Source organism: Apodemus sylvaticus, chromosome 1, assembly GCF_947179515.1.
Source record: "Apodemus sylvaticus chromosome 1, mApoSyl1.1, whole genome shotgun sequence".
NCBI lineage: Eukaryota > Metazoa > Chordata > Mammalia > Rodentia > Muridae > Apodemus > Apodemus sylvaticus.
Window position 1 is genome coordinate 121,244,018 of NC_067472.1, and position 27,725 is coordinate 121,271,742.

General features: G+C 34.7%; 1 protein-coding gene across 1 annotated transcript; it reads right to left on the minus strand.

Moving 5' to 3' along the window:
• LOC127681506 (vomeronasal type-2 receptor 116-like) lies at window positions 1–27,235 on the minus strand. The gene is made up of 6 exons (XM_052177822.1): window positions 27,030–27,235; window positions 20,024–20,303; window positions 18,841–19,644; window positions 17,927–18,151; window positions 16,969–17,092; window positions 1–917 (listed from the first exon to the last, which is right to left on the minus strand). The coding sequence occupies exons 1-6, from the start codon at window positions 27,233–27,235 to the stop codon at window positions 1–3; spliced, it is 2,556 nt and encodes an 851-aa protein (XP_052033782.1).
• Between the last annotated feature and the right edge of the window lie 490 nt (window positions 27,236–27,725).

The following is a 27,725-nucleotide window of genomic DNA, read 5'->3' on the forward strand; positions in this document are numbered from 1 at the left end:
TCAATTAATATTTGTAGCTTTAGCATGTATTTTCCTAAACTCATTAAAAGAATTTATTTGTGGTCTCATCAAAATATAGCACTTTGGCAAAAATATGCAAAGAAGCATCCCTGCACTGGACGCTAAGATGCAAAAAACTTCCACAGCAACCATAGCCTTGCCCTTAGTGCTGTGGTAGACAGGAAGAAAGGTAATCCAGACACTGCAGAATACCAACATGCTGAATGTCAGGAGCTTGGCTTCATTGAATGTATCAGGCAGATTCCTGGCCAGGAAAGCTACAGTGAAACTTGTGAGAGCAAGAGAGCCCATGTATCCCAGGACACAGTAGAAGGCAATAACTGAACCTTTGTTGCAAACTATGATGATGTGTCCAGGTACCATGTACAGATCAATATCAACAAATGGAGGAGATGTTCCCAGCCAGATTCCACAGAGAATAATTTGGATAATGGTGCATATTGGAATGATGTAATTAGGTGCCCCTGAAAGCAGCATCCACCTCAATCTTCTTCCTGGAACAGTTATCTTAAATGCTAGCACTACAGTAATTGTCTTAGCTAAGATAGTAGAGGCAGCCACAGTGAACACAATGGCAAACATGGTCTGTTGGAGGATGCAGCTGGCAACACTCAGATGACCAATATAGAGCAAGGAACAGATAAAGCAAAATATGAGGGAGATGAGTAGGACATAGCTGAGAGTTTCATTATTGGCCTTGACTATTGGAGTGTCTCGGTGTTTTAAGAATATACAAAGAACAACAGCTGTGAGAACAGAGAAGCAAAGAGCCACTCCAGCCAGAGCCATTCCCAAGGGGTCTTCATAATCCAGAAAGGTCACAACTTTCTTGAGGCAGATAGTTTGATCTGTATTGGCATACTCATTCTCTGGACACTTCACACAGTGATCCATGTCTAGGATAGGCAGGAAAGTATTATCAGGTTTACTTTTTCTTGAATAATCACAAGACAAATTAACTCTAATTAGGCTTACAGCTTGTGTTTAATGCATACTTAAATGTGGAAACATTATAAGATATGATCTTAATATTCAAATTTATTTGTCCACAATACTATGTCTAGGATTGATCACAAATTGAATCATACAATTTTCACTTATAATTGTGTATATTATGAAAAAGAAGAACTTAGAAGGAGATGTTTCAACAAATGGTATGATCATACTTATGCTCTCAAGCACATATTTTGACATTTATCCTCTCTACTCCATATCTTAGCGAAGAAATTATAGCCAACATTTTACTAACCCATTATATTTCCAAACTCTTTTCCACACATTTCTTCTTACACATACAAATACATATAGTCTTTACCATTCATTATGAAAACTTACCTTTGAAAGAGACATCATTAGAGAAAATCATATTAAATTAAAACTTATAGTTTTGGAGTTAAGACCAGCAGATACATCATAAACCCATATACCTATAAATACTTGATGTGTGACAATGAATCTAAAAAATACAGTGAAAAAAAAGAAAGCATCTTCAATAAGTGGTACTGGTCTAATTGGTGGTGTCAATATAGGAGAATTAAAATATATCTGTATTTATCATCTTGCACATAGCTCAAGTACAAATGATTCAAATATCTCAACCTAACACCAGACACACTGAATTTAATAGAATTGAAAGTGTGACATACCCTTAAACTCATTCACACAGGGGGAAATTTCCGGAAGAGTACATCAAAGGTTCATGTGCTAAGATAAAGAATTGATAAATAGAAACTCATGAATTTTCAATTCATACAGAATTGAAGATTCTGTAATGCTAAAGACATGATCAATAGGAAATACTGACAACTTTCTGATTGAAAAAAATCTTTAATAACCCTCCTTCTTACACAGGGCTAACATCCAAAATATATTAAGAACTCAAGCAGTTAATTAATCTCCAAAGAACCAAAGAACCAAATTAAAAAATGGTGTACAGAGCAGAACAATCGTTTCCCAGTAAAGTAATCTTGAATGGCTGAGAAGCACTTACAACAATGTTCAAAGTCTTTAGTTATCGGGGAAATGCAAATCAAAATGACCCTGTGACTCTACCTTACACTAATAAGAATGGATAACATCAAAACCTCAAATGACAGAAAATGCTGTCAATGATGTAGAGAAAGAGGAGCTCTCCTCAATTCCTTATAGGATTGCAAACTGGTGCCACCACTCTGGAACTCAATATGGTGGTTCCTCAGAAATTTGGAAATAAGTGTACCTGAAGATCAAAATAAACCACTCTTGGGCATATACACAAAATATGCCAAACCCATACTGCAGGGGCATGTGCTCCGCAATGTTCATAGCAGCCTTATTTGTAATAGCTGGAAGCTGAAAACAACCCAGACATCCCTCAGACAAAGAATCGATACACAAAATGTGGTTATTTACATAGAGGAATACTATTTAGCTATTAAAAAAGAAGACTTCATGAATTTTGTAGACAAATGGATAGAACTAGAAAATAGCATCCTGAGTGCGGTAACTCAGACCCAAAATATGTGCCTGGCATACACTCAATGATAAGTGGGTATTACAAAAAAAGTAAAGACTACCTGGGAAACAACCTACAGACCTTAAAATGGTCAACAAGCAGAAAGGGCCAAGTAAGGATATTTCAAGTACACTTAGAAGGGGGAAGGAAGTAATCACAGCAGGCAGATGGAGGGCATAGGGTTAGAGAAGAGGGGGAGGAAAAGCAAGGGTTCAGGATTAGATTTGGGGGTGCAGGAGATAAGCACACATAGCTAATAGAATGAACAGAAAATAGCAATCTTAGAGGGTAGAAGGTGGAGAACACTCTAGAAAGTACTAGAGACCTGAAATGTTAGCTGTTCCAAAGACTCATGGGTAACTTTAGCAAAAATGTCCAATGTTGGGGAGAGGAAACTCAAAGAGCTCACCTTCAGCAAATAGTGATGGGCTCAAATATAGGAACATAGTGGCACACCCACAGTCAAAGTTTGTAACCTAGAATCATTCCAGTCTAAAATTACTACAAGTGCAATGATTGAGTAGAGACTGAGGGAAGACAGTCCAATGACCAGCCCGACTTGGGATTCATCTCATTGGAGGGGGTTCACCAAGTCCTGACACTATTACTGATGTTCTGATGTACTGATAGCCTTGAACTTGTCATGACTGCCCTCTTAGAGGACCTATCAGCAGCTGACAGAACCAAAGACAGGCATATTAACACAACTGCTCGGATAAAGTCAGGAACCCCTATGTTTGAATTAGAGGAAGGACTGAAGAAGCTGAAAGGGAGTGTGACCCCATAGGAAGACCAACAGGGCAAACTATTCCAAATTCCAAGGAGCTGACAGAGACTGAGAAACCAACAAACAGCATACATAGGCCAGTCTGAGGCACTGGTGGAGTGGAGCATTTTCTAGGATGCAAGGGGGAAAAGGAATGGATTGTGAATCAGTGGCAGGGGGAACTGAGGGGAAAACAACAACAAAATAATCAAATAGTATAAAAATGCTGTACTTTCAACAATTTTATTGAATTCCTGGGGGACAAAGCACACACACACACACACACACACACAGCCTTTATATATTTAATAAGCCTTAATCATCATGAGATCTGGACAGCTGCCTCCACTTTCTGGTTTTAGAATCAATTTTAATGTTTAAATCCAGAATTACTACCCACCACTAACTACGTTTCATCCATGGTGCTCAGTAGACATTGAAGCATGTACAAGAATCACTGAGTCTTACTTCAAAATTTTTTACTACAAGAAATTGTATAATCTATAGGTAATTGTTGATTTCTATGTAGATACATGTTACTAATGTTAAATGAAGACTAGCAATGAATTTAAGTATTCCTATAATTCCTAAATTAATAGAAGTGGTCAGTAAATATTTCCCAACAATGTAAACCTGGTTCTGAATTGTTTTAGGACAGAAATCTACCAGACTTTCAATGTAAAGTAAATATTAATGCTCCCTGTTGTATTCCACAAAATTGAAACAAAAGAAATACTGACACAGGAAATTTTCCTAAACAAAACACCAATAGTTTATGAGTTAAGATCAAGAATCATTATATGGGACCTCATAAAATTGCAAAGCTTCTGTAAGGCAAAAAACACTGTCAATAGGACAAAACAAAAACAACATAGTAGGAAAAGATCTTTACCAATCCTGTATCCAATAGAGGGCTAATATCCAATATATACAAAGAACTCAGAACTTTCACTTCAGAGAAACAGATAGCCCTATTAAAAATGGAGAACAGAACTAACCAGAGAATTCCCAAATGAAGAAACTTGAAATGACTAAGGAGCACCTAAAGAAATATTCAACATTTTAAGTTATCAGGGAAATGCAAATCAAAACAACACTGAGATTCCCTGTCATATCAGTCAGAATGGCTAAGAAACAAAACTTCAGGTGGTACCAGATGCTAGCAAGAATGTGGAGACAGAAGAATGCTCCTCCATTACTGATGGGATTACAAGCTGGTACAATCACTCTGGAAATCAGTCTGACGATTTCTCAGAAAACTGCACATAGTATTAACTGAAGACCCAACTATACAACTCCTGGGCATATACCCAGAAGACCCTCCAACATGTAATAAGGACACATGCTCCACTATGTTCATAGCAGCATTATTTATAATAGCCAGAAGCTGGAAACTAGCCAGATGTCTCTCAGCAGTGGAATGGATACAGAAAATGTAGTACATTTACAAAATGGAGTACTCATCAGCTATAAAAAACAATGACTTCATGAAATTTACAGACAACTGGATAGAACTTGAAAATATCTACCTGAGTGATGTAACTCAGTCACAAAATAAAACAATGTTAGTTACTCATTGATAAGTGGATATTAGCCCCAAAGCTCAGAATACCCATGATACAATTCATAAACCACATGAAGCTCAAGAAGTAAGAAGACCAAAGTGTGGATGCTTCAGTGCTTTGTAGAAGTGGAAACAAAGTATTTACAGGAGGAATTGTGGAGGTTAAGTGTGGTGCAGAGACAAGAGAAAAGGCCATCCAGAGACTGCACCACATAGGGATACAACCCATATACAGTCAACAAACCTGGACGCTATTCAGGATATCAGGAAGTGCTTGCTCATAAGACCTTGATATGGCTGTCTACTGATAGGCTCTTTCACAGCCTGCCAAATACAAAGGCAGAAGCTACTAGCCAGCCATAGGACTGAGGGTGAGGTCCCTGATGGAGGAGTTGGAAAAGGGAATGAAGGAGCTGAGGGGGTTTACAGCTCCATAGGGAGAGCAACCATATCAGTTGGACACAACCCCTGGAGCTTCTTGGAACTAGAACATAAATCAAAGAGTACACGTGGAGAAAAGCATGGTTCTGACCGCATATGTTGTAGAGAATGGCCTTGTTGTGATAAGTGGGAAGAACAGCCCTTGGTCCTTTAAGGGTTCAAAGCCCCAGTATAACAGAATTTGAGGGAAGGAAGGCAGGAGTGGTTGGGGGAGCATCCTCATAGTGGGAAGGGGAGAGAAAATGGATTAGGTGGTTCCAGAGGAGAGATCTGGAAAGGGGATAACATTTGAAATGTAAAAAAGAAAATATCCAATAAAAGAAAAAAAAAAAGAAAAGAAAAAATGAAATACTGCCAAATTGTTTTTATGAGGTCATAGTAACCTGGGTAACTAAACTATGCATTAACTCAGTAAGCAAAGAGAATTTCAGGCCAATTTCTTTTATGATCATTGATGATAAAAGTCTCAACTCAAAAAACTGTTGTGAATTTTGTTTTTACAGAATCAAAATAACACAGTAAAAAACACCCACCATGATAAAGTGTTCTTCAAGTCAGAGATGTTGCATATTTTAAAAAAAATCCATTAACCTAATACTCCATATAAAAAAGCTGAAAGAATAAATATAGGATTATCACATTAGTTACTGAAAACTTTGACCAACACCCAACACACCTCCATGATTAAAGTCTTGGAGCAATGAGGAACAAGATGTACACACAAACAAAATAAAATCAAAATTCACCCAGCCAAAGATATCACCACATTAAGTGCATAGATCTTAAAGAGATTCTAAAAAAATCGGTAATAAGACAAGTCTCCTGCATATTTCCCTATCTCGTCAACTTAGTGCTTTAATTTCTTGCTTGAGCAATATAACTATAGGAGATGCAGATGATACAAATTGGAATGGAATAGGTTAAAGTATGTCTATTCACAAATGATTTGATATTATACATTAGTGACTCCAGAAATTCCAACAGAGAAGAACTGCAGCTAAAAAAGTACCTTCAGCAAAGTGGCTGGATAAAATATTACCACTAAAATTATAGTAGTCCCATTTTAAATAAACCATAAGTCAACTGAGAAAGAAATTATGGCAACAATACATTCTACAATACCCGCACAAAATAAATCCCTGACCAAGCAAGAGAAAGACTTCTATGACAAGAACTTAAAGTATCTGAAGAAAGAAACTGAATAAAATATCAGAAGATGGGAAGATCTCCCATTATCATGGATTGGTAGGATTAATAGCAAAATAGGCCATGTTGACAAAAGCAAGCTATACTGTGGTGTAGATTCCCATAGATGGAATTATGCCATTCCCATCAATATACTAACATAATTCTTTATAGACACCTTAAAAATATTTCCTAACTTCACACAGAAAAGAAAAAAGAAGAAGAAAATATAACCAAACAAGATAGTTTAAAAAAATCCTGGTGCTGAAAGAACTTCAGAAAGCAAAAGCAGCCCTCAAGCTGTTTGATAGAGTAACAGTGATTTAAAAACACATATATTTGTGGTTGAGTGCAGAAAAAGACAGAAGATCAAATGGTCTTTTGTGGGTTAAGAAAGGAGCATTGAGAGGGAACAACTGAAATTAGAATGTATTAGGTTGACTGTAGAAACATTTTTGAATATAGAATCTGAGGGGATAGCCATAGTGTAGAAGTCTATGAATGGAGAATACAGAGGTTAAACTTGTGATCTTTTGCAACCATGAAAGTAATTTGCTGGGCTAAGATTGGTTGAGTCTTTGGCTGACTGGTTGACAAGAAAATCTATAAACAACGCAGGTTGTTTCTTGGTCTGAAGATGACCATCTGAAACCTGATAGTGTGACCCCATTGCTGAACACAAGTTTGACTCTAGTTATTGACCAAGGAATGATATATATCTGGTATGTGCAAGAATTCTTATTATACATGCTGTGAAAACATAAACATAGGCATTATACCACCCATTAAACCTTTCACTTAAAATCTATCCAGGTTGCAAAGTGTACTGCAGCAATGGTAGCTCATAACTTGTTTAATGACCAAGTAATGACTGATTTAAGTTAACATCCACTCCACAAGAAGGAATTGATGCCCAACCTTACTTGGATGGTCATAACCTAGAGAATGAATATTCCTGAGAACTAGTAAATCCCAAATAGCACTTAACATTTATTTTAAAACGTTATGGAATTATCTTTGTTCCTGTGACTGAGCAGAGAGTTGCAGCCAGGTGCTCAGAAATAATCCGATTATAAGGTTGCTTGGAACACAGACTGTCAGGGCTACATCTGCACCCAGGAGCTCGGCAGCACCACAGATCTCTGTGCACCCAACCTGCCAGGGGTTATTTACCCTGCAAGATGTCCTGTGGTTAGAGGGAGTGCTGCATTTAGAGGTGAGGCTGCCCTCATCTTTGCTTCTGTGAGTGAGCAGCCAGCTGCACCCAGGTACTCAGAGATCACCAGAGTGTAAGATTTCTTGGGACATTGTCTGCCAGGGCCCCACCTGCACCCAGGAGTTGGACAGCACCATCATAGACCTTTATGCACCTAGTCTGTTAGAGGATATCTGCTCTTAGGAAGTCCCATGATTAGAGGTGAAACCACCATTTTCACTTCTGCAACTAAGTGGGCTGTTAACTGCCAGGAACACAGAAAACACCCAAGTGTAATATCACTTGGAACTTGGTTTGCCAGGGCCCCACCTGCACCCAGGAGCTGGGCAGACCTACAGTAATCTGTGCCAGGGGAAACTGCTCACCCAGGAGTTCTGAGATAGGCTTACAGGCATTCAGGAAGGGCAAGCATCAGTCAGTGACAGCAGGACCAACTAGCATAAGAGATAACCAGATGGCAAAAGGCAAACATAGGAATGATACTAACTGAAATTAGGGCAATATGACAACATCCAAACCCAATTCTCCCACAACAGCAAGTCCTGGATACCCAAACACACCAGAAGCAAGATTTGGATTTCAAATCACAGCTCAAGATGCTGATAAGAAGGACATAAATAACTGCCTTAAAGAAATAAAAGAGAACACACATAAACAGGGAGAAGTCCTTAAAGAACTACAGGAAAACACAAAAATACAAGTGAAGTAATTGAACAAAACGATTCAGGATCTAAAAATGGAGGTAAAAACAAAAATGAAACACAAAGGGAAACATCTTTGAACTAAGAAAACCTAGGGAAGAAACTAGGAGTCAAAGATCCAAGAATCAACAACAGAATACAAGAGATAGAGGAGAGAATCTCAAATACAGAAGAAACCATAGAAAGCATTCATTCAACAGTCAAATAAAATGAAAAATGCAAAAAGCTCCTGAGCCATAATATCCAGGAAATCCAGGACAAATTGAGAAAACAAAACTTAAGGATTATAGGTACAGAAAACAATGAAGATTTCCAACTTAAATGGCAGGAAAATATTTTCACCAATATTATAAAAGAAAACTTCCCTAACCTAAAGAAAGAGATGCCCCAAAACATATAAGAATCCTACAGAACTTCAAATAGATTTGACTAGAAAAGAAATCCCTCCTGTCGCATAATAATTAAAATACCAAATATACTAAATGAAGACATAATATTAAAATCAGGAAGGAAAAATTGTCAAGTATCATATAAAGATAGACCTATCAGAATTACACTAGACTTCTCACCTGAGACTATGAAAGCCAGAAGAGCCTGAGCTGATGTCATGCAGACCCTAAGGGAACAAAAATGCCAATCCAGACTCCTATACCCAGCAAATCTCTCAACTAACATAGATGGAGAAACCAAGGTATTTCACGACAAAAACAAATTTACACAGTATCTTTCCAAAAATCCAGCCCTTCAAAGGATAATGAATGGAAAACACCAAAAAGGGGAGGGAAACTACACAATAGAAAAAGCACAAATTAATCTTCTTTCAATAAACCCAAAAGAGTATAATTATACCAACATCAAAATTAGCAGTAAGCAGCACTCACTATTCTGTAATATCTCTTAACATTAATGGACCAAATTCCCCAATAAAAAGACATAGACTCACAGACTGGAGATGTAAAGAGGACCCAACATTTTGCTTCATATAGGAAAGGAATCTCAGGGTCAAAGACAAATACTGCCTCAGAGTATTAGGCTAGAAAACAGTTTTCCAAGGAAATGTTCCCAGGAAACAAGCTGGAATAGCCATTCTTATATCCAGTAAAATAGACTTTCAAGAAAAATTCATCAGAAAGTACACAGAAGGACATTTTATACTCATCAAAGGAAAAGGCTTCCAAGAAGAACTCTCAGTTCTGAACATCTTTGCTCCAAACACAAGGGCACACTCATTCATAAAAGAAACTTTACTAAAGCTTAAATCACACATTGCACCTCACACAATAATTGTGGGGTGACTTCAACACCCCACTCTCTTCAATAGACAGACCAGCGAAACACAAGCTAAATAGAGAAACAGTAAAACTAGTAGATGTTTTGGCCCAAATGGATTCAATAGATATCTATAGAACATTTTATCCTAAACCAAACAAATACACCTTTTTCTTAAATCCATATGATACCTTCTCCAAAACTGAACCTATAATTGTTCACAAAACAGACCTCAACAAATATAAGAAGATGGAACTAATCCCATGCCTCCTATCAGATTACTATGGAGTAAGGATGGTCTTTAATAGCAACAAAAACAACAGAAAGCCCACATAGAACTGGAAGAACAGTGCTCTATTCAGTGATAACTTGGTTACAGAATAAATAAGGAAAGAAATCAAGGACTTTTTAGAATTTAGTGAAAATGAAGTCACAACATATCCAAATTTATGGAATACAATGAAAGCAGTGCTAAGAGGAAAACGCATAGCTCTTCATGCCACACAAAAGAACTGGAGAGAGCACAAACTAGCAGCTTAACAGCACACATGAAAGCTAGAACAGAAAGATGCTAATAAACCCAAGAGGAGTAGAAGGTGGGAAATCATCAATCTCAGGGCTGAAATCATTCAAGTAGAAACAAAAAGAACTATATGAAGAATTAAAAAACAAAAAACCAAAAAAAAAACAGGAGCTGGTTCTTTGAGAAAATCAAAAGATACATAAACCTTAATCTAGACTAAGCAGAGGGCACAGAGACAGTATACAAATTCACAAAATCAGAAATGAAAAGGGAAAAATAACAACAGAAACTGAGGAAATTCAAAAAATTATCAGATTCTACTACAAAGGCCTGTACTCAACCCATCTGGAAAATCTGGATGAAATGGACAATTCTGTAGACAGATTCCAAAGAACAAAGTTAAAGTAGGATCAGCTAGACCATCTAAACAGTCCCATAACCCTAAAGAAATAGAAGTGGTCATTTAGAGTCTCCCAACCAAAACAAAAAACAAAAACAAAACAACAACAACAACAACAACAACAACAACAACAACAAAACCAAAAACACAGAACCAGATGGTTTTAGGACAGAAGTACTTCAAAGAAGACTTTCAAAGAAGATCTAACACCAGTACTCTTCAAACTATTCCACAAAATAGAAACAGAAGGAACATTACCCAACTCATTCTATGAAGGCACAATTTCACTGATACCAAAACCACAAAAAGATTCAACCAAGAAAGAGAACTTCAGACCATTTTTCCTTATGAATATCGATGCAAAAATACTCAGTCAAATCCTTGCCAACCGAATCCAAGAACACATCAAAACAAACATTCTCCATAATCAAGTAGACTTTATCCCAGGGATGTAGGGATGGTTCACTATAATGAAATCCATCAATGTAATCCACTACATAAACAAACTCAAAGAAAAAAAAACTTCAAGGTTATTTCATTACATGCTGAAAAATCATTTGACAAAATTCAACATCCTTTCATGTTAAAGGTATTTGGAAAAAACAGGAATTCAAGGCCCATACCTGAACATCATAAAAGCAATATACAGCAAACCAATAGTCAACAACAAATTAAATGGAGAGAAACTTCAAGCAGTCCCCCTAAAATCAGGGACTAAAAAAAGCTGCCCTCTCTATATATATTTATTTAATAAAGTATTTGAAGTTCTAGCTTGAGCAATTAGACAACAAAGGGGGTCAAAAGGATACAAATTAGAAAGGAAGAAATCAAATTTTCATGATTTGCAGATGATATGATAGTATCCTTATGCGACCCACAAATCTCCACCAGAGAACACCTAAAGCTAATAAACAACTTCAGCAAAATTAAATGTAGCAAATCAGTAGCCTTCCAATACTCAAAGGATAAACAGGCTGAGAAAGAAGTTAGGGAAATGACATCCTTCATAATAGCCACAAACAATAGCAAGCCTCTTGGTATGGCTCTAACCAAACAAGTGAAAAATCTGTATGACAAGAACTTCAAGTTTCTGAAGAAAGAAATTGAAGAAGACCTAGGAAGATAGAAAAATCTCCCATGCTCATGGATTGGAAAGATTAATATAGTAAAAAATGGGCATCTTGAGAAAAGCCATATAAAGATTCAATGCATTCCTCATCAAATTGCAATCTCAACTCAGTTCTTCACAGTAAGGAAGAGCAATTCTCAAATTCTTCTGAAATAACAAAAAGCCCAGAAGAGCTAAAACTATACTCAATTGTAAAAGAACTTCTGGGGGAATAAGTATGCCAGTCCTCAACAGTACTACAGAGCAATAGTGTTTAAAACTGCATGGTATAGTTACAGTGACAGGCAATTAGATCAATGGAATAGAATTGAAGACAGAGAAATGATCCACACATCTAGGGTTACTTGCTGTTGGACAAAGAAGCTAAAACCATCCAGTGGAACAAAGAGAGCCTTTTCCTCAAATGGTGCAGGTTCAACTGGAGTTCAGCATGTACAAGAATGCAAGTGGATTCATTCCTCTCTCCTTGTACTAAGCTCAAGTCCAAGTGGATCAAGGACCTCCACATAAAAACAGGTATACTAAAACTATTAAAAAAGAAATTGGGAAATATCAATGAGCACATGGGCATAGGGGAAATTTTCCTGAACAGAACACCAATAGCATATGCTCTAAGATCAATATTTGACAAATAGGACCTCATAAAATTACAAAATTTTGGTAAGGAAAAGGACACTGTCAATAGGACAAACCAGCAACCAACAAATTGGGAAAGGATCTTTACCAACCCTACATCCAATATATGGCTAAAATACAATGTATATAATGAACTCAAGAATTTGGATTCCAGAGAGCCATATAACCCAATTAAAAAATGGGGTACAGAACTAAACAAAGAGTTTTCAGGAATATCGAACAGCTGAGAAATACCTAAAGAAATGTTCAACATCCTTAGTCATCAGGAAAATGCAAATCAAAACAACCCGGAAATGAAAGCAGTGTGAAGAAGTCTTGAATGCCTGGAAACTGATTGGACACTCTCTGGGAAAATCACTGGACAGGGTTTCTGGTTTCTTTCTCAACTGGAACTGATCCTGTGTCACAATGATGCTTAACTAAATACTATCAGGTGAGATCTAGTCTCCAAGGGGTGCAGACACACCTGTGAGCACAGGTAAGAACACCACTTTTGCTCAGAGTGACCTGCCCAGATCTTCAAGACACAGGAACTGAGGAGGAGACTGGGACAGGATCCTTCCAGGTTCCTTCTGCACCTACAGTTGGTCCTGTGCCAATGCACTCCATACCCAAATACCATCTGGAGAGAACTGGTCTTCTAGGGGTGTTGACTCATCTGTGAGGTCAAGTATAAACACTACTTCTACTCAAATTTCTGGTCCAAGTGGGACACACATTCAGAACACAGGCACCAGAAAATCCAGGACAAAATGAGAAGACCAAACCTAAGAGTAATAGGTAATGAAGAGACTGAAGATTCCCAACTTAAACTGGCAGTAAATATCTTTAACAATATTATATAAAAAATCCCCTAACCTAAAGAAAGAGATGACTATAAATATGCAAGAGGCCTACAGATATCCAAATAGATAGGACCAAAAAAGAAATTCTTCCTGTCACATAGTAGTCCAAACATCAAATGAGCAACACAAAGAAAGACTATTAAAAACAGTAAGGGAAAATGCCAGGTAACATATAGAAGCATCGGAGTTGCACCAGACTTCTCACCAGAGACTATGAAAGCTTGAAGATCCTGCGAAGATGTCATACATACCCTAAGAGAAAGAAAATGCCAGCACAGGCTACTATACCCAGCAAAACCCTCAATTACAATAGATAGGGAATCTGAGATATTCCTTGGATTAAAGATTTTATACAATATCTTTCCACAAATCCAACTCTCCAAAGGATGATAGATGAAAAAGCTCCAACACAAAGAGGAAAACTATACCCTTGAAACAGGAAGAATTCTTTCAACAAACCCAAAGAAAAACAAACATAAAAAGTCAAACAAACAAAAATAACTTCAATAAATTATAAAGCAACAATCACTATTCCTTAATATCTCTTAGCAATAGACTCAATTCCCCAATAAGGAATAGGTTAATAGACTGGATATATAAACAGGACACAACATTTTTCTGAGTACAGGAAACACATCTCAGTGTCAAAGAAAGATACTACTTAAGAGTAATGGGCAGGAAACCAATTTTCCAAGCAAATGGTCCCAAGAAACAAGCTGGAGTGGTCATTCTAATATTGAATAAAGGCAACTTTCAACCAAAAGTTATCAAATAGGATAAGGAAGGACACTTCATAATCACCAAAGGAAAAATCTACCAAGAGCTCTCAATTCTGAATATCTTTGCTCCAAAAGCAAGGTCACTCACATTCATAAAAGAAACTTTACTAATTCTCAAAGCACACATTGCACCTCACACAATAATAGTGGGAAACTTCAACACCCCATTCCCATCAATTGACAGAACATGGAAACAGAAACTAAATAGAAAAACAGCGAAACTAACTAAAGTTAAAGACCAAATGAATATTTATAGGACATTTCATCCTAAAACAAAATAATATACCTTCTTCTTAGTACCTCATGGTGCCTTCACCAAAATTCAACATCAGATATGAGAAAATTAAAATGATCCCAAGCATCCTGTTAGATCACCATGGATTAAAGCTGGTTTTCAATCACAACTAAAACAACAGAAAGCCCACATACACATGAAAGCTGAACAATGCCCTACTCAGTGAAAACTTTGTCCATGAAGAAATAAAGAAATTAAAGACTTTTACATTTAATGCAAATGAAGTCACAACATACCTTAACTTGTGGAATACAATGAATGCAGTGCTTGATGGAAAAATCAGCCCCCAAAAGAAAATGGACAGTGCATACCCTCCAACCTTAAGGGCATATCTGAGAGCTGTAGAACAAAAAAGAAGCAAATACACCTAAAGGGAATAAATGGCAGGGCATTATCAAACTCAGGGCTGAATTCAACCATGGAGAAATAAGTAGAACTATACAATGAATCAGCAAATCCTGGAGCTGGTCTTTGAGAAAATCAATAAGAGAGATAAAAATTTAGCCAGACTAACTAGAGGGCACAGAGACAGTATCCAAATTAAAAAAATTCAGAAATGAAAAGGGAGATATGACATCAGAAACAGGAATTTCAAAAAATCATCAAATTTTTGGTGAACATTGTCATCAAAAGACTATGTCAAACAAAACTGGAAGATCTGAATGAAATGGACAATTTTCTAGATAGGTACTAAATACCAAAGATAAATCAGGATCAAATAAACCATCTAAACAGTCCCATAACCCCTAAAGAAATAAAAGCAGCCATTAGAAGTCTCAGAACCACAAAAACCACAGGACCAATTGGTTTTAGTGCGTAACTATATCAGACCTTCAAGGAGGACCTGATACCAATACTCTTCAAACTATTCCACAAAATAGAAACAGAAGGAATACTGTCCCATTTATTCTGTGAAGACACATTTATGCTGTGTATTCTACCTTGGAGATGGAAAACATTTTATGTAATTAGGTACTTGTCACAATTTCCTTTCATAGAGATCACCATAAGATTTTCATGTTTAATGTGCCAAAGAGATTTTAAAATCTGGTTGAGTACTTATTAAAATTAGCTTGAGTAGATATCATATACATTTAAGAGGCATTTTACTATTAAAATTATTTTGATGACTTAAAGAAACGTCAATTCTGTATGGTATATTTTAAAAGTCTTTTATTAATTTAATAAAAATAAAAAAATTAAGGAATGATTCCTAGTTGATATTATGCTACATTTTTATATAAATATGTAAATAATATATAAATACCAATATAACAGTACATATAACAATATATATAACAATATAATTTCATATATATATATATACATATGTATTTATGTATATATGTATATAGATCAGTTCTGTTCTTTATCCTGAAAACAGTAGAGAAGATATGTTAAGCAGCAGATAGGAGCAGGTATATAGACCAATACTCAGGCATGCAGAGAGAGACTAAATTAGACACCTTCATCCTATCCTTCTCTTCAGAAGAACGTGGTAGGGAAAAGTGAAAAATACAGAAGGAATTCAGAGCTGCATGCACACATACACGTACACACACATACCCACATGCACGCACACAAGCATGCACAAACATATTCTACCATTTCAACTAGGCAGAACTATCACATGTGAATCAGAAAAAAAGCATCTAGCAAGAAGCATGAGGAGGTCTGCATGAGGTGCTATTAGCTTGAGATCCTGTGGGACTTCTAACAGAGGGACCAGGTATATCTCTGACACTTTGGGAGTCCTTGAAATTCATTTCCACTTACTGGGTTGCCTTTTCTATCCTTGGTATGATTATCATTGGGTTGACTTATTGTATCTTCTTTTGTCCTGACTATCTTGTTTTAGAGGTCCATACTTTTCTGGACATAAAATATAAGGAGAATGGTTCTTTGAGAGAGGGATGTAGGAGGAATCCAAGAAGACTATAAAAATTGGAAGTTTAGAGTGCTTGTATTTCCTGTATAGAAAAGACTCTATTTACAATAAAAAAGAAAAACATATAGGAGCAAGGCAAATCTAATAAAATTTATTTTGGTGTGCTGTATTCAACCAAGGCAAAAGTCAATAAATTTAACCATTAATTTGATTTTGATACATGCGCTACAATATCATTTGAATCTTTTTACTGTACTCTTACTTAGAAAAATTATTTTTAAAATATTTTACTAATCTAAATGTAAATACCAGTACCTATTTAATTATGATATCTCTGTGTGTATGATATATTAATCTTAAAATAAAAGCTTTCATTCAGAGTTCCATGTACTTGTCTCCAAACTCATCTGTGCACCGGAGCAAACTTCAAAATACACTATTTATCCACCATAGAAAAATTCAGAAATTCATACTTCTAAAACATGATACAACATCAAGTAATATATAGTGACTGTTATAAAAATCAGTGAATTTTGAAAAACAAAAATACATATCATCAATGTCTTTAATAAATTTGAAGTATACAATTATAAAAATGCATTAATGTTTACTACTCTGAAGAATTAGTTATCATTTCTTCTAAAAATACAAAAGAAAATGAATTCCAATAAAGAAAGTAATTATTTCAAATCACAGTTTTAGTGGTGTTATTTATTTTAGTTTTATTTATCATTCCCTTCCCAAAATGGCATGTGAGGACTAGGTGCATATGAGAAATATAAGCAAAATCATTGCTTTGAGAAAATATACCCTTACCAGTCATGTTGGAAATTTCATTTTCTGGGCAGGGATAACAATCAAAACAGCAGACAGCCTTTCCTTCGTTAAAGTATTTTCTGAGTCCTGGTCTGCAAGGCATGCTACATACAGAGGGTAGCATCTGAAGAAAAGAATACAGATAATAGAAAAAAACAGTTTGACATGTGGTAAAAGCTGCATTGATTCACAAAAGAAAGCCACTGAAAAACCTTTTACTCACAAGTATCATATTCTAAAGCAAAATTAGATGGTTTTGCTTTTTATAGATAAAATTATTAGGAACAAATGGTTATTTTTATTGTTGCTACTTTGTTTCTAACCCAATTCCCCTGTGTAAGAAATCTCAACTCAGACTTTAACAACACAAGCTATAAGCCTAGATTGGGCAGATCTCCGACTACACTACTCTATTATCACATATAACTTGCCATTTCTCCAGGCTTCAAGCTTGTCTCTCTGAAGCTTCTTCATTGATTCCTTGTAGCAACTCTCTGTCCTGTTGATCGCTTGTGGCTCCTCCACTAAGCTCCTAGCTCCTCACCAATTTTCCTGTCCAATCATTGCCTCAAGCCTTTATTTGAAAAGTTAAGGCGGAGAGAAAGTTCACAAGGCAACTCCTCATCTGGAGCCTCTGAGGAGTGGAGTTAGAATCAAAATACAAGCCCAAAGCTATCCACAATATTCTATATTGCGAAACATTTACGAGAGAGAAATGGAGAGAGAGAATGAGTGAGAGAGAAATGGAGAGAGAGGGAACAGAAAGAGAGAAAGAGAGAGAGGGAAAGAGAGAGAGAGGGGGGGATAGAGGGAGGGAGGGATAGAGGGAGGTAGGGAGGGAATCTATGATACTGGAATTCACTAAATGAGGAAATGTTAAAATGTTTATTCTATAATAAAACAAAAATAGACAAGATTCCTTCATGTAAAGCAGTAAAAAGTAAAACCAAATTAGCACCTTGATATCTGTAGCCCACTCGATCATTTCATTAGACATAAAGAGTTGCTGTCCATTTGGAAAGTGACCATAAAATCTTCCTATTTTCATTTTAAGTCCATATTGTTTTAGAATATCAATGATACAGAAAATGTCATACTCTGCATCCAGTTTTCTGTTCTGATCCATGTTTACCAGGTCTCCAGCAGGATTTACAAATTGTATGGTCTTCAGAAAAGAGAATACCTAAAACACATTTGCCATTTTACTTTCAACTATGCAGACATATTTCTACACAAATTATTAAGTTTGGAATATCATTCGTATCCATTATACAGTCCTCAAATACTGGATCATGTGAAGTATCCAGTACTTAAAAAATAAAATACATTTTTATACTACTTTACAAGTAGTTTTCCTATGGTTTACAAATTCTGTATGCATACTGGATTTGGTGCAATAGCACATGTCCACATGAATTTTATTATTTGAGAGTAGCAATAAATTATCCATTTTTTTCTGCTAACTGTTATTTTCTCATAAAAATGCTGAATACAGAATAGTTCAAAATATCGTAAACGTACCTGAAAGTATTTTAGATAAATTCATTACATTATTCAGAAAATTTTTGTTCAAATAAAAGATGAGTAATTTTCATAATTTCGTTTACTAATTTCATAAGAAAGATTTCAAATGATAAAGTCATGAGATACACATATGCATCTTAAGAAAAATTATGAAATGCAGACTTGGGTTCCAATACTGTTTGTCTCATTAATTATGACAGTAAAACAATTTGCATCTTAGGCAGTGGTAGAGTACAGAAAGACATATTTAGCATAAATTTTACTTATTTACATGAATTTTGAATTAAAGATTTCCTCTATGAATGCCATCTCTATGATATATATTCTATTTAGTCTAAGATTCATTACCTTCCAGGAGTTATATTCCAATATCTTTCCATTATTCTCTGAGTATGTGTCTACATGTTGAAGAACCATTTCATGAAGTGAGTGGGCCACAGCATACACAGAATTGTATAAGTTGTAACATGTTTCACTCATAGACATTCCAAGTGGTGGCACAAAAAACCATTTAAATAACGTTTTGGTTGGACATTTCTTTAGTGTTTTACAATTTGGTTGTGGCAAAGAACACTTAAAGTAAGTCCACCATAGTTTAGCGAAAGACATGTCATTACTGTAGTTAGATGGATGCACTGTCTGCATAAATTGCTTAAAACCAGACATCTCAGACTGATGATGTGAAAAAATGACGGTCCCGTGCAAGGAGTTAAGCATGAATTCTCCTATCATTGTAATCATATCAAATTGTGACACACTGACCCAGAGTCTCTGAATGTTTTTATGTTTCCATAGCATGAAGTTAAATTGTACAGGAGATTCTTTATCTCCATAGACAATCACAACTTTTGCTGTTGACATTATGATTTGGTGATAATATTTATGAATCATTTTAAAGTATGATATCCGCTCATTTGAGATAATAGTGACAAATGCTAAGCAGACAGTGCTTCGTTCCATTCCTGTTCTCAATTCAGAAAGGAATTCAATTCCATGGTCATCATCTGTAATGATCACTCCTACCCAGGTCCATCTGAAGTGAACTACTAGGGACACCATGGCTAGTGATAGAGATGTGTCCTTGGGAGTCATCTGGTAGAGATGAGGAAACTGTTCCTGATCACTTAGGAAATGAAAATAACCACAGTAAATCTGAAAGATATTGACCATAAGTATCACTATGAAGAAGATGAAATGCACAGTGCTCATTATAAGACCTACGTGTGCTAGAGCACATGCTGGAATTATGGGAAAGTTTGGATTCTTCATCTTATTATTAAAATAGTATCCAAATTCTTGTGAATTGCTATACAAGTAGCTATAAACCAAGTGTAAATAATTTCACACTATGATGTTTCTCCCACCAGTTTGCCATAAAATTATTGTGCTTGCTACAGGAAGTATCTAATTTTCATATTTGATGCATCAGAATAGATATAAATAAATTCACGGCCTTTTAGTTAGACTTGGCACTCAGAAACTCACACTGGGGTAAGATAGTCTTCATTAAATATAACCCTTGTTGACTTACCTCTGGAGTTCTGGAGAAGTACAGGATTGGTCCAAATTTGTAAGATGTAATCCATAGAGGTCCCGTAAGTACAATTAAATAACTTCTCTGATTTTTACAATAATAATTAGGAACAATTTCATTTCTTTTCAAAGACAAACCTCCTTTCATATGATCCAGCATCAAGTTACATTCAATCTTAACTTGTAGAGAAATGTTGGGTAATATATGAATGTTCCTATTGATTTCTTCAATGGCAAAATAAACAGAGGAAATGAAGAGGATGGTCTTAGGTGTCACCCTGGAAACAGAGCACACCGATTGTGGTGGATATGGGTTCTAATTATGGTAATCTTAAATAAAGCTCAATGGGGTTTAAGCATAAAGTTCTTGGATTTTTGTGACCCATTGATTAGTCTATCCAGTTACTTACTATGTATATGTATTAGGATGTGAGGCCTGCAAAATAGTTTAACAGTTGTAAAGTTGTTTTATTAAATTAGATAAATTGAAGTATATTACTTAATTTTTAACTCTTATATTTAATATATACACATGTATTAAGCATGTGCAGAGTTTACTGTTATCTCCTTTTGACTTCTTTAACTATGTTCTGAAATTGGACACCATGTTCATTTTCTCTTATTTTTAATAAACTTTTTAAATATAAATTTTATATTAACAGGATTCTGTCATTTTTCTACAGTTCTTATGTTTTTTTAACATGGTGAAATATCTATGTGTCCTCTATGAAGAAAAAAATATTTCTGAGCCAATTTTGAATCATCCAGTGCCTTCAGGCTATAATTATGTTACCTAATGTGTGGAAAATAAATGAGAATTATCTAATAATTCTCATTATTTATAATAATGAGATCATCATATAATAATAATTGAGAGCATTATCTGGAATGCTATACTTCTTTACAGAATCAACACTAAAAATGTCATGACCCTTCATTAATATATAAAGGATAGGAGACCATATTTGTTTGTTTCAATAATTGCAAATGTCTAATAAACTCATAGGTTGCAATTCTTACAATTTTTTTCATTCCACACTGTTCATTTCTTTTTATTTTCTATTCGAGGTTGTACAAAATTGGGTGATATATGATATAATCATAACATTTTCCTGATAGGACTATCACTGGTTATCACATAGCTTGCCTTGGGGTCTATTTAGTTCAGATTTATCCAGATATGTCAAGTAATTTTAGATGTTTCTTTACAAACCTCTGTTTAGAATTACAAAAAAAGAATAGATAAAACAACCCTAAGTAATGATATAACCGGGAGGACTGTCACCGTTTCTGATCTCACTTTGTTCTAAACAACTCTATTACATAATTATCCAAAAGAGGGTGGGTTTTGATCAATAGAATGCAGCTGGAGGCCTAGAAATAAACATACCCCTTTGGATGGATGAATATGTTTTATAAAGACATCCAGAAAACTACACTAGAATATAGAATAAAAAAGCTGTCTTCAACAATGGTACTGGCCCAAATGTATGGCTTCAAGTAGAAGAATGGAAATGCACCCATGTCTATAACAGTGAAGAAACCCAAATCTATGTTTTCTATCCACACTTGAGATACAAAAACTCACTGGTAATACATTTTCAAAGGAATATTGAATGTCATTTGGATGAAAAAACAGAAGATAAACTCAGTGATATTTTGGAAATTCTTTGCCTTATCATATTTTGTCAAGAAATTTACTTTTGAAGTTTATAGTTTTTCTGGATACATTTTATATCTTCCAAACTTTTCTTTTTATGGTCTACTTGATGGTAAAGATGTATATGTCTATTTTTATTTGAATATACCAGTGTTGCTCATGCCTTTATTTTTGCAGAGACTCCTTTTCTGTTTGTTTGATTTTTTTTTATATTCTAATAATTTTCTTTCATCCTATTTTAATACTTTTCTTTATACGACAAGTTTTAGTGAGTGAATACAAGGATGTGGGCCTATATTGTAAGTAATTAGGACATGATCTTACAGGAGTTGAGGGAGTAAAATTCAAAATTTGAGTATATTATACTATAAATATATTTTATATAAATAATGAAAGGAATATAAATTTGATTTATGCTGGCAATTTAGTTGGCCTTGGAAAACAGTATGCTTAGTAAAAAAAAGCATAATAATGGATGAAGCATATAATCTCATTTAAATTAAAAATACAAATGTACAAGCATGGAGCAGAAAGTAGATTTAGGAATAGGGTAGGGATGAGGTTTGAAAAGATAAGAGTTTAAGGAAACAGCATTCAAGATTCTGAATGATATATTCTAGGTATTATGTGTTAGATTTACACATCTATAAATATATTTCATTCACACTTAAACACATAAATAATAAATCATATATTAATAAAACCTAAGTTGAAAAAAGATCATTTAAATCAAATTAGCTTTAAGAAAATTTATGTTTAATCTTTTCAAATTGTAGATTTATCTTATATTAACATGAATATTATACAATCATTTTATAGTCAATGATTTCTCTATAAAATATTTAGTGCTTTATATTTTTGTAATATTTTTTAGTTTCATGATGCCACATTTTCTCATCTGCTTGGTGAGTGTCTACTTATCACTTGGGAGATTTCTCTTTAAGCTGTAGAAAGGCTGTAGTTTATCTGATAATGATTTCCTGTTCAATTCACAACAATGTCTTCTACTTCTAAGCATGAAAGTGAAGGGACATTCTGAGTTTTCAAATGTCAATGTTCTGTTTCAACAATAGCATTTATTATTCCATAAATACCCACTATATACATGCATGAAAAATAATACAGTCCATATCTACCTGCAAATAGAATGCGATTAAAATATGGACTAATAGAGATGTTGGCTAGATGGTGAGTGAGAACAAATACTGAATGAATGAGAATCAGTAGTCTTTAAAATTGTATCCCCTTGATAATTAAACCTCATAAAATGTCAAGTAATAAATATAAGTGTATATTTACAGTGCAAATTAGACTTGATGGATTTTTTTTGAAGATTGAACAAATCAGTGTGGAGGAATCTGGAAGAATTATTGAAAGTGATTAAATATGATGATAATACATTCTCTGCTATTCTCAATCAGGTAATGATATTTTAAAAAATAAAAGTAATACAATTAAGGGTACTTGTGGCAGAAAAATAGGAAATGTTATCTGTATTGTTCAAAGAAGCCATTTAAATTGAGAAATTGTAAATAAATGTGTAGATGTGAATCAAATAATAATTGTCATATATAGCATGTTTAACTCTTATTAATACTACAGAAGGGTTAATTTTAAATGCAGAGACCACCTCCAGTAGAAAGATAGTAAATCAAGTAGAGTTATGATTGCTATACCACAGTCAAAAACTCTGAACTAATATTGTTCCTATCTAAAAGCACTGCTGGGGCAGAAATGGAGAAAATACTTAGGGAAAGGTGGTCCAGTGACCAGCATAGCTTCGAATCCATCTTATTAGAGTCAAGGCCTGCCACTATTACTAATGCTATGATGGGGTTACAGGCAGGAGTCTATCATGGCTGTTCTCCAAGAGGCCCTATAAACGGCTGACTGAAAGGGAGGCAAATACTTACACCCAACCAATGGACTGAAGTCTGGGACCGCTATGGATGAATTAGAGAATGTCTGTAAGAAGGTAAGAATGAGGGCCACCCCATTAAAAGGCCAGCAGTCTCAACTAACCTAGACCCCTGAGATTTCTCAGACACTGAGTCACAAAGGAGGCAGCAAACACTATCAGTTCCAAGGCTCCTGATACATGTACAACATAGGATTGCCTGGTCTGGCCTAAATGGGAGAAGATGCATCTAACTCTGGAAAGACTTGTGGCCCTGTAAATTGGAAAGCTTTCCAGGGTGTGGTGGTGTAGGGGATGGGGATATCCTCTTAGAGAAGTGGCAGGAGAAATGGGATGAAGAAATATCTTAGGGGAGACCAGGAGGAGGATAACAACTGAAGTGTAAAAAGATATTAAAAGCAATTTAAAAAAGAAGAAAATGATAGAACACATGGGAAAAAAAGCATATCATTGGGTTTTAAAAGAAAAACATTAAAAACATTTTTTTAAAAAGCATGCATATTTTGATGACAATTGATGCTAACTTGTATTATTTTATGGAAAATGAATTGAATTTAATTACTACCAACAGAATTTTGAATAAGAAATATGTTATTCATATACATGAAGGTCATTGTTTCCCTGTTAAGAACAAAAAAACTATTATAGAGAACCAGATACTAAGGAATGATTGGCACTATAGAGAACATGCAAATTTTATTCCCTTCCAAACATCTGGTATCATTGGAAAAAGTACATCTTTTAAGAGATTGAGGTGAGTTTTCACTGGATATTAAAAATAATCTATAAAGATAAACTCAATGCAGTAAAAAAAAATCAACTGCCTAAAACAGTTCAAGGACAACTAAACACAGTCATTGAAATGGAATTCAACAGAAAAGCCCACACTTAGGTGCAGGTTTCCCTGATTGGAAAGGGACATATAGTTTTCTCTGAGAGTGTATGTTGGCCAGAGTTTTGCATAAAATATCACATCTGAAAATACATGGGTAGCACTGATTAATCTTGAAAGTTTGATAATAAAATACAAAAATTGCTTCAGTAGGCAAGACAGATTGCACAAAGAATTGAGCGAGGAAAAAGTTCAAAATAACCAAAATACAATGTATGACACTCAAAGAATTAATAAAAATATGCTCCAGTTAAGTTTCAAAGTGAAAAGTTTTCAGATATAGACTTAAACAGAAGGAAGATTGGGTTGCTTTGGTTCTGGGTCAGTTGACATCATGGCTTGATGAAACAGTTAAACACATATAGGGAAAGTCAGGATCCCTATCCCAGTGATGCAATAACCAATAACTTAATCGTCACCTTGAAAGCAATATGTCAAACATAGTCAAGCTTAAGATCAATAATGTACTGTACAAGGACATTGGGTATTCATCATATTTAATGTACAGTAATGTTTTAGATATAGAGGGAGTAAATAAATATAATGTCCTTTTCTCTTTTTTTCTACCAAAATACTCTAAGTTAGAGACAATAACAGAAACTACACTGGGAATACACTTGGTTTGCAACAGAGAAATTCAGAATCTGTCTATCACCATTGACATCAACGTATTTGAAATTTAGATTTGAAAATAAAAAATTTCAATAACATTCGCACTATAAACACTAAAATATCTTGGACTTCCAGATAAAACCTGATACACTAAAACTAATAGAAAAAAAGTGGATAAGGACCTCAAACACATCTGCATAAGGGAGAAATTCCTGATGAGAATATCAATGTCTCAAGCTCTAAGATCAACAATTGACAAATGGATCCCATAAAATTGAAAATTTTCTGTAAGGCAAAGGACACTGTCAATAGGACAAAACGGTAACCTACATATTGGGAAAATACATTTACCAACACAACATCTGATAGAGAGCTAATATCCAATATATACAAAGACTTTAAGTTAGAAGCCAAGCATCCAAATACCCTATGTAAAAAATGGGGTACTTTGCTCAAGAAAAAATTCTCAACTGAGGAATCTGGAATGGCCCAGAAGCACCTAAAGAAATGGTCAACATCCTTAGGGAAGCAAATCAAAATGTCCCTAAGATTCTACCTCACACCAGTCATCATATAGGTGGATTAATAATTCAGTATTTTACTTTGAAAAATTCACTTGCTTTATCAGTGTTGATAGTGTTTTAATAATAATGATAGAAATATCTAAACACTGCTGATAAAATAACATTCAATAGGCCTACATCCATCTTGATTATATAGACACAATATAGGGAGAGAAATATATGCTCTTGTGGAAACAGGTTTGTTATGTAATATACAAGACTTTATAGAAACTTAGATACAATAATCCAATTTGTAATGAACATATGCAATGAAGAAAATAAAAACTAAAATGACTACCTAATAACATTTTGCAGCTCAGCATGTATTCATAAATAAGTGCCTACATTAATAATTTACTTTTCATTGTAAAACATTGGAAATACAGGAGACTTGATAAGAAATAAACATCTTGCTATTTTCTTTATTACTCATAAGAGGAGGAATTAAAACACTTCTCTAGAATCTTCTCATTTTTATACCACAAAATATGGAAGAATATATATTCAAAGTTTCAGGAGATTCAATTTTCAGAATGTTGGACATAAAATCAATAAAAATGAATTACAAGCACCTTCTCTTTGACATCTAAGTCAAAGCTTGCCTACAATGAATATAGGTTATGGGAGCAATAACACATTTATTTCAGAAGATTTTCTTATTCAAAGAGTTCAAGTTCCCCTGAAATCTTTCTCATCTACATCTGTTTATTTGAACTACTGCATCATATTCTCAATGCTACATTTTACAAGTAGGTATTCTTTATTAATGTAACATGACTTTCCTTATCATATAAACCTAGCATTCTACTGCAATTTCCTATTTCTTCTTTAGATTTCTGTGATTTCAACAACTTTTGGAATTATGACATATGTATTATTCGACCTAGATCTGTGTATCTTTTCAATAAATGTAACAAAATTAGGCCAGATATATTGAAGTTTGATGTTCAGGGACTGGGCATCCAGGCACATGGAAGAAGCATTAGCAAATCTATAAAAGAGCACTTTCTCTTAGGCTTTATTAAATAAACCAAAACCAGAGTTTTTATTACTTATCTCAGGAATATCACATGAAACCCTGTGATGGAAATTGTCATATTAAGAGAATCTCTCTCAGAATAAGTTCAATAGTGTGATTCATTCATTCAGCATCTACCTGGATGGTGATTCAAAAAATGACAAATAGAAAGCTACACCATAAAATCAACTTAATTAGGAAAATGTTTGGCTATAAAACATAAAATAAATATTAGTCATATCCTAGAGTAGGACAGCCAGAAGGTTCATAGGATCATATCTATCATTCAGCACTCTAGAATTCTTTATGTGCATTTATGTATAAATGAATGACACACTTACTGCTTGTCTAGATTCCCACTGTAATAATCATTCTTCACATAACCATGCTTTGTATAAATGGAAAAGAAACAATCAGCCTCTTTATCTCCTAAATAATTTTCATTGTCCTTTATTCTCCAAAAGCACATGGGGTCACTCAAAAGGCAAAAAATAAAGGAAAGCTTCAAAACCAAGAATAAAAGAATCAAAGAGAACATCTTTGCCATGTCATCAAGATAGGTGCCTGAGCAAAATGCACCATGAAGTGTCAGGAGGGCAGAAACTCACATATCAAATTTTCATGAATACATCCTGGTGTCACTTTTTATTACTGCAGTTACTATAGAAGTACACACGTATTTCTCCAAGAATTTATTTTTCAATTCACTGTTTACCTCTGGAGGATTCTGAAGCACATTCTGGCCTGGGGCTCTGCATCTGAGACACTGTGTCCAGGTAAAAAATAGGGGTAATAATTTTTGTCATGATTATTTTTCTCTGTATCGCTTATGATTACATTCCTATAAACAGACATTTGGTCTCAGACATGATTCCATTTGGGAATATTTTCTCATAAGCTTAGTTCATCTATCTAGTTTTCTGATATCAAGTGCAATAGTTAACTATTGATTACATAGATTATTCCAATGAGTTTTACAAGAAATTACGTCGATGAATCCAAATGAACCCAATTGATCTCAGTAATAAAACGATTAG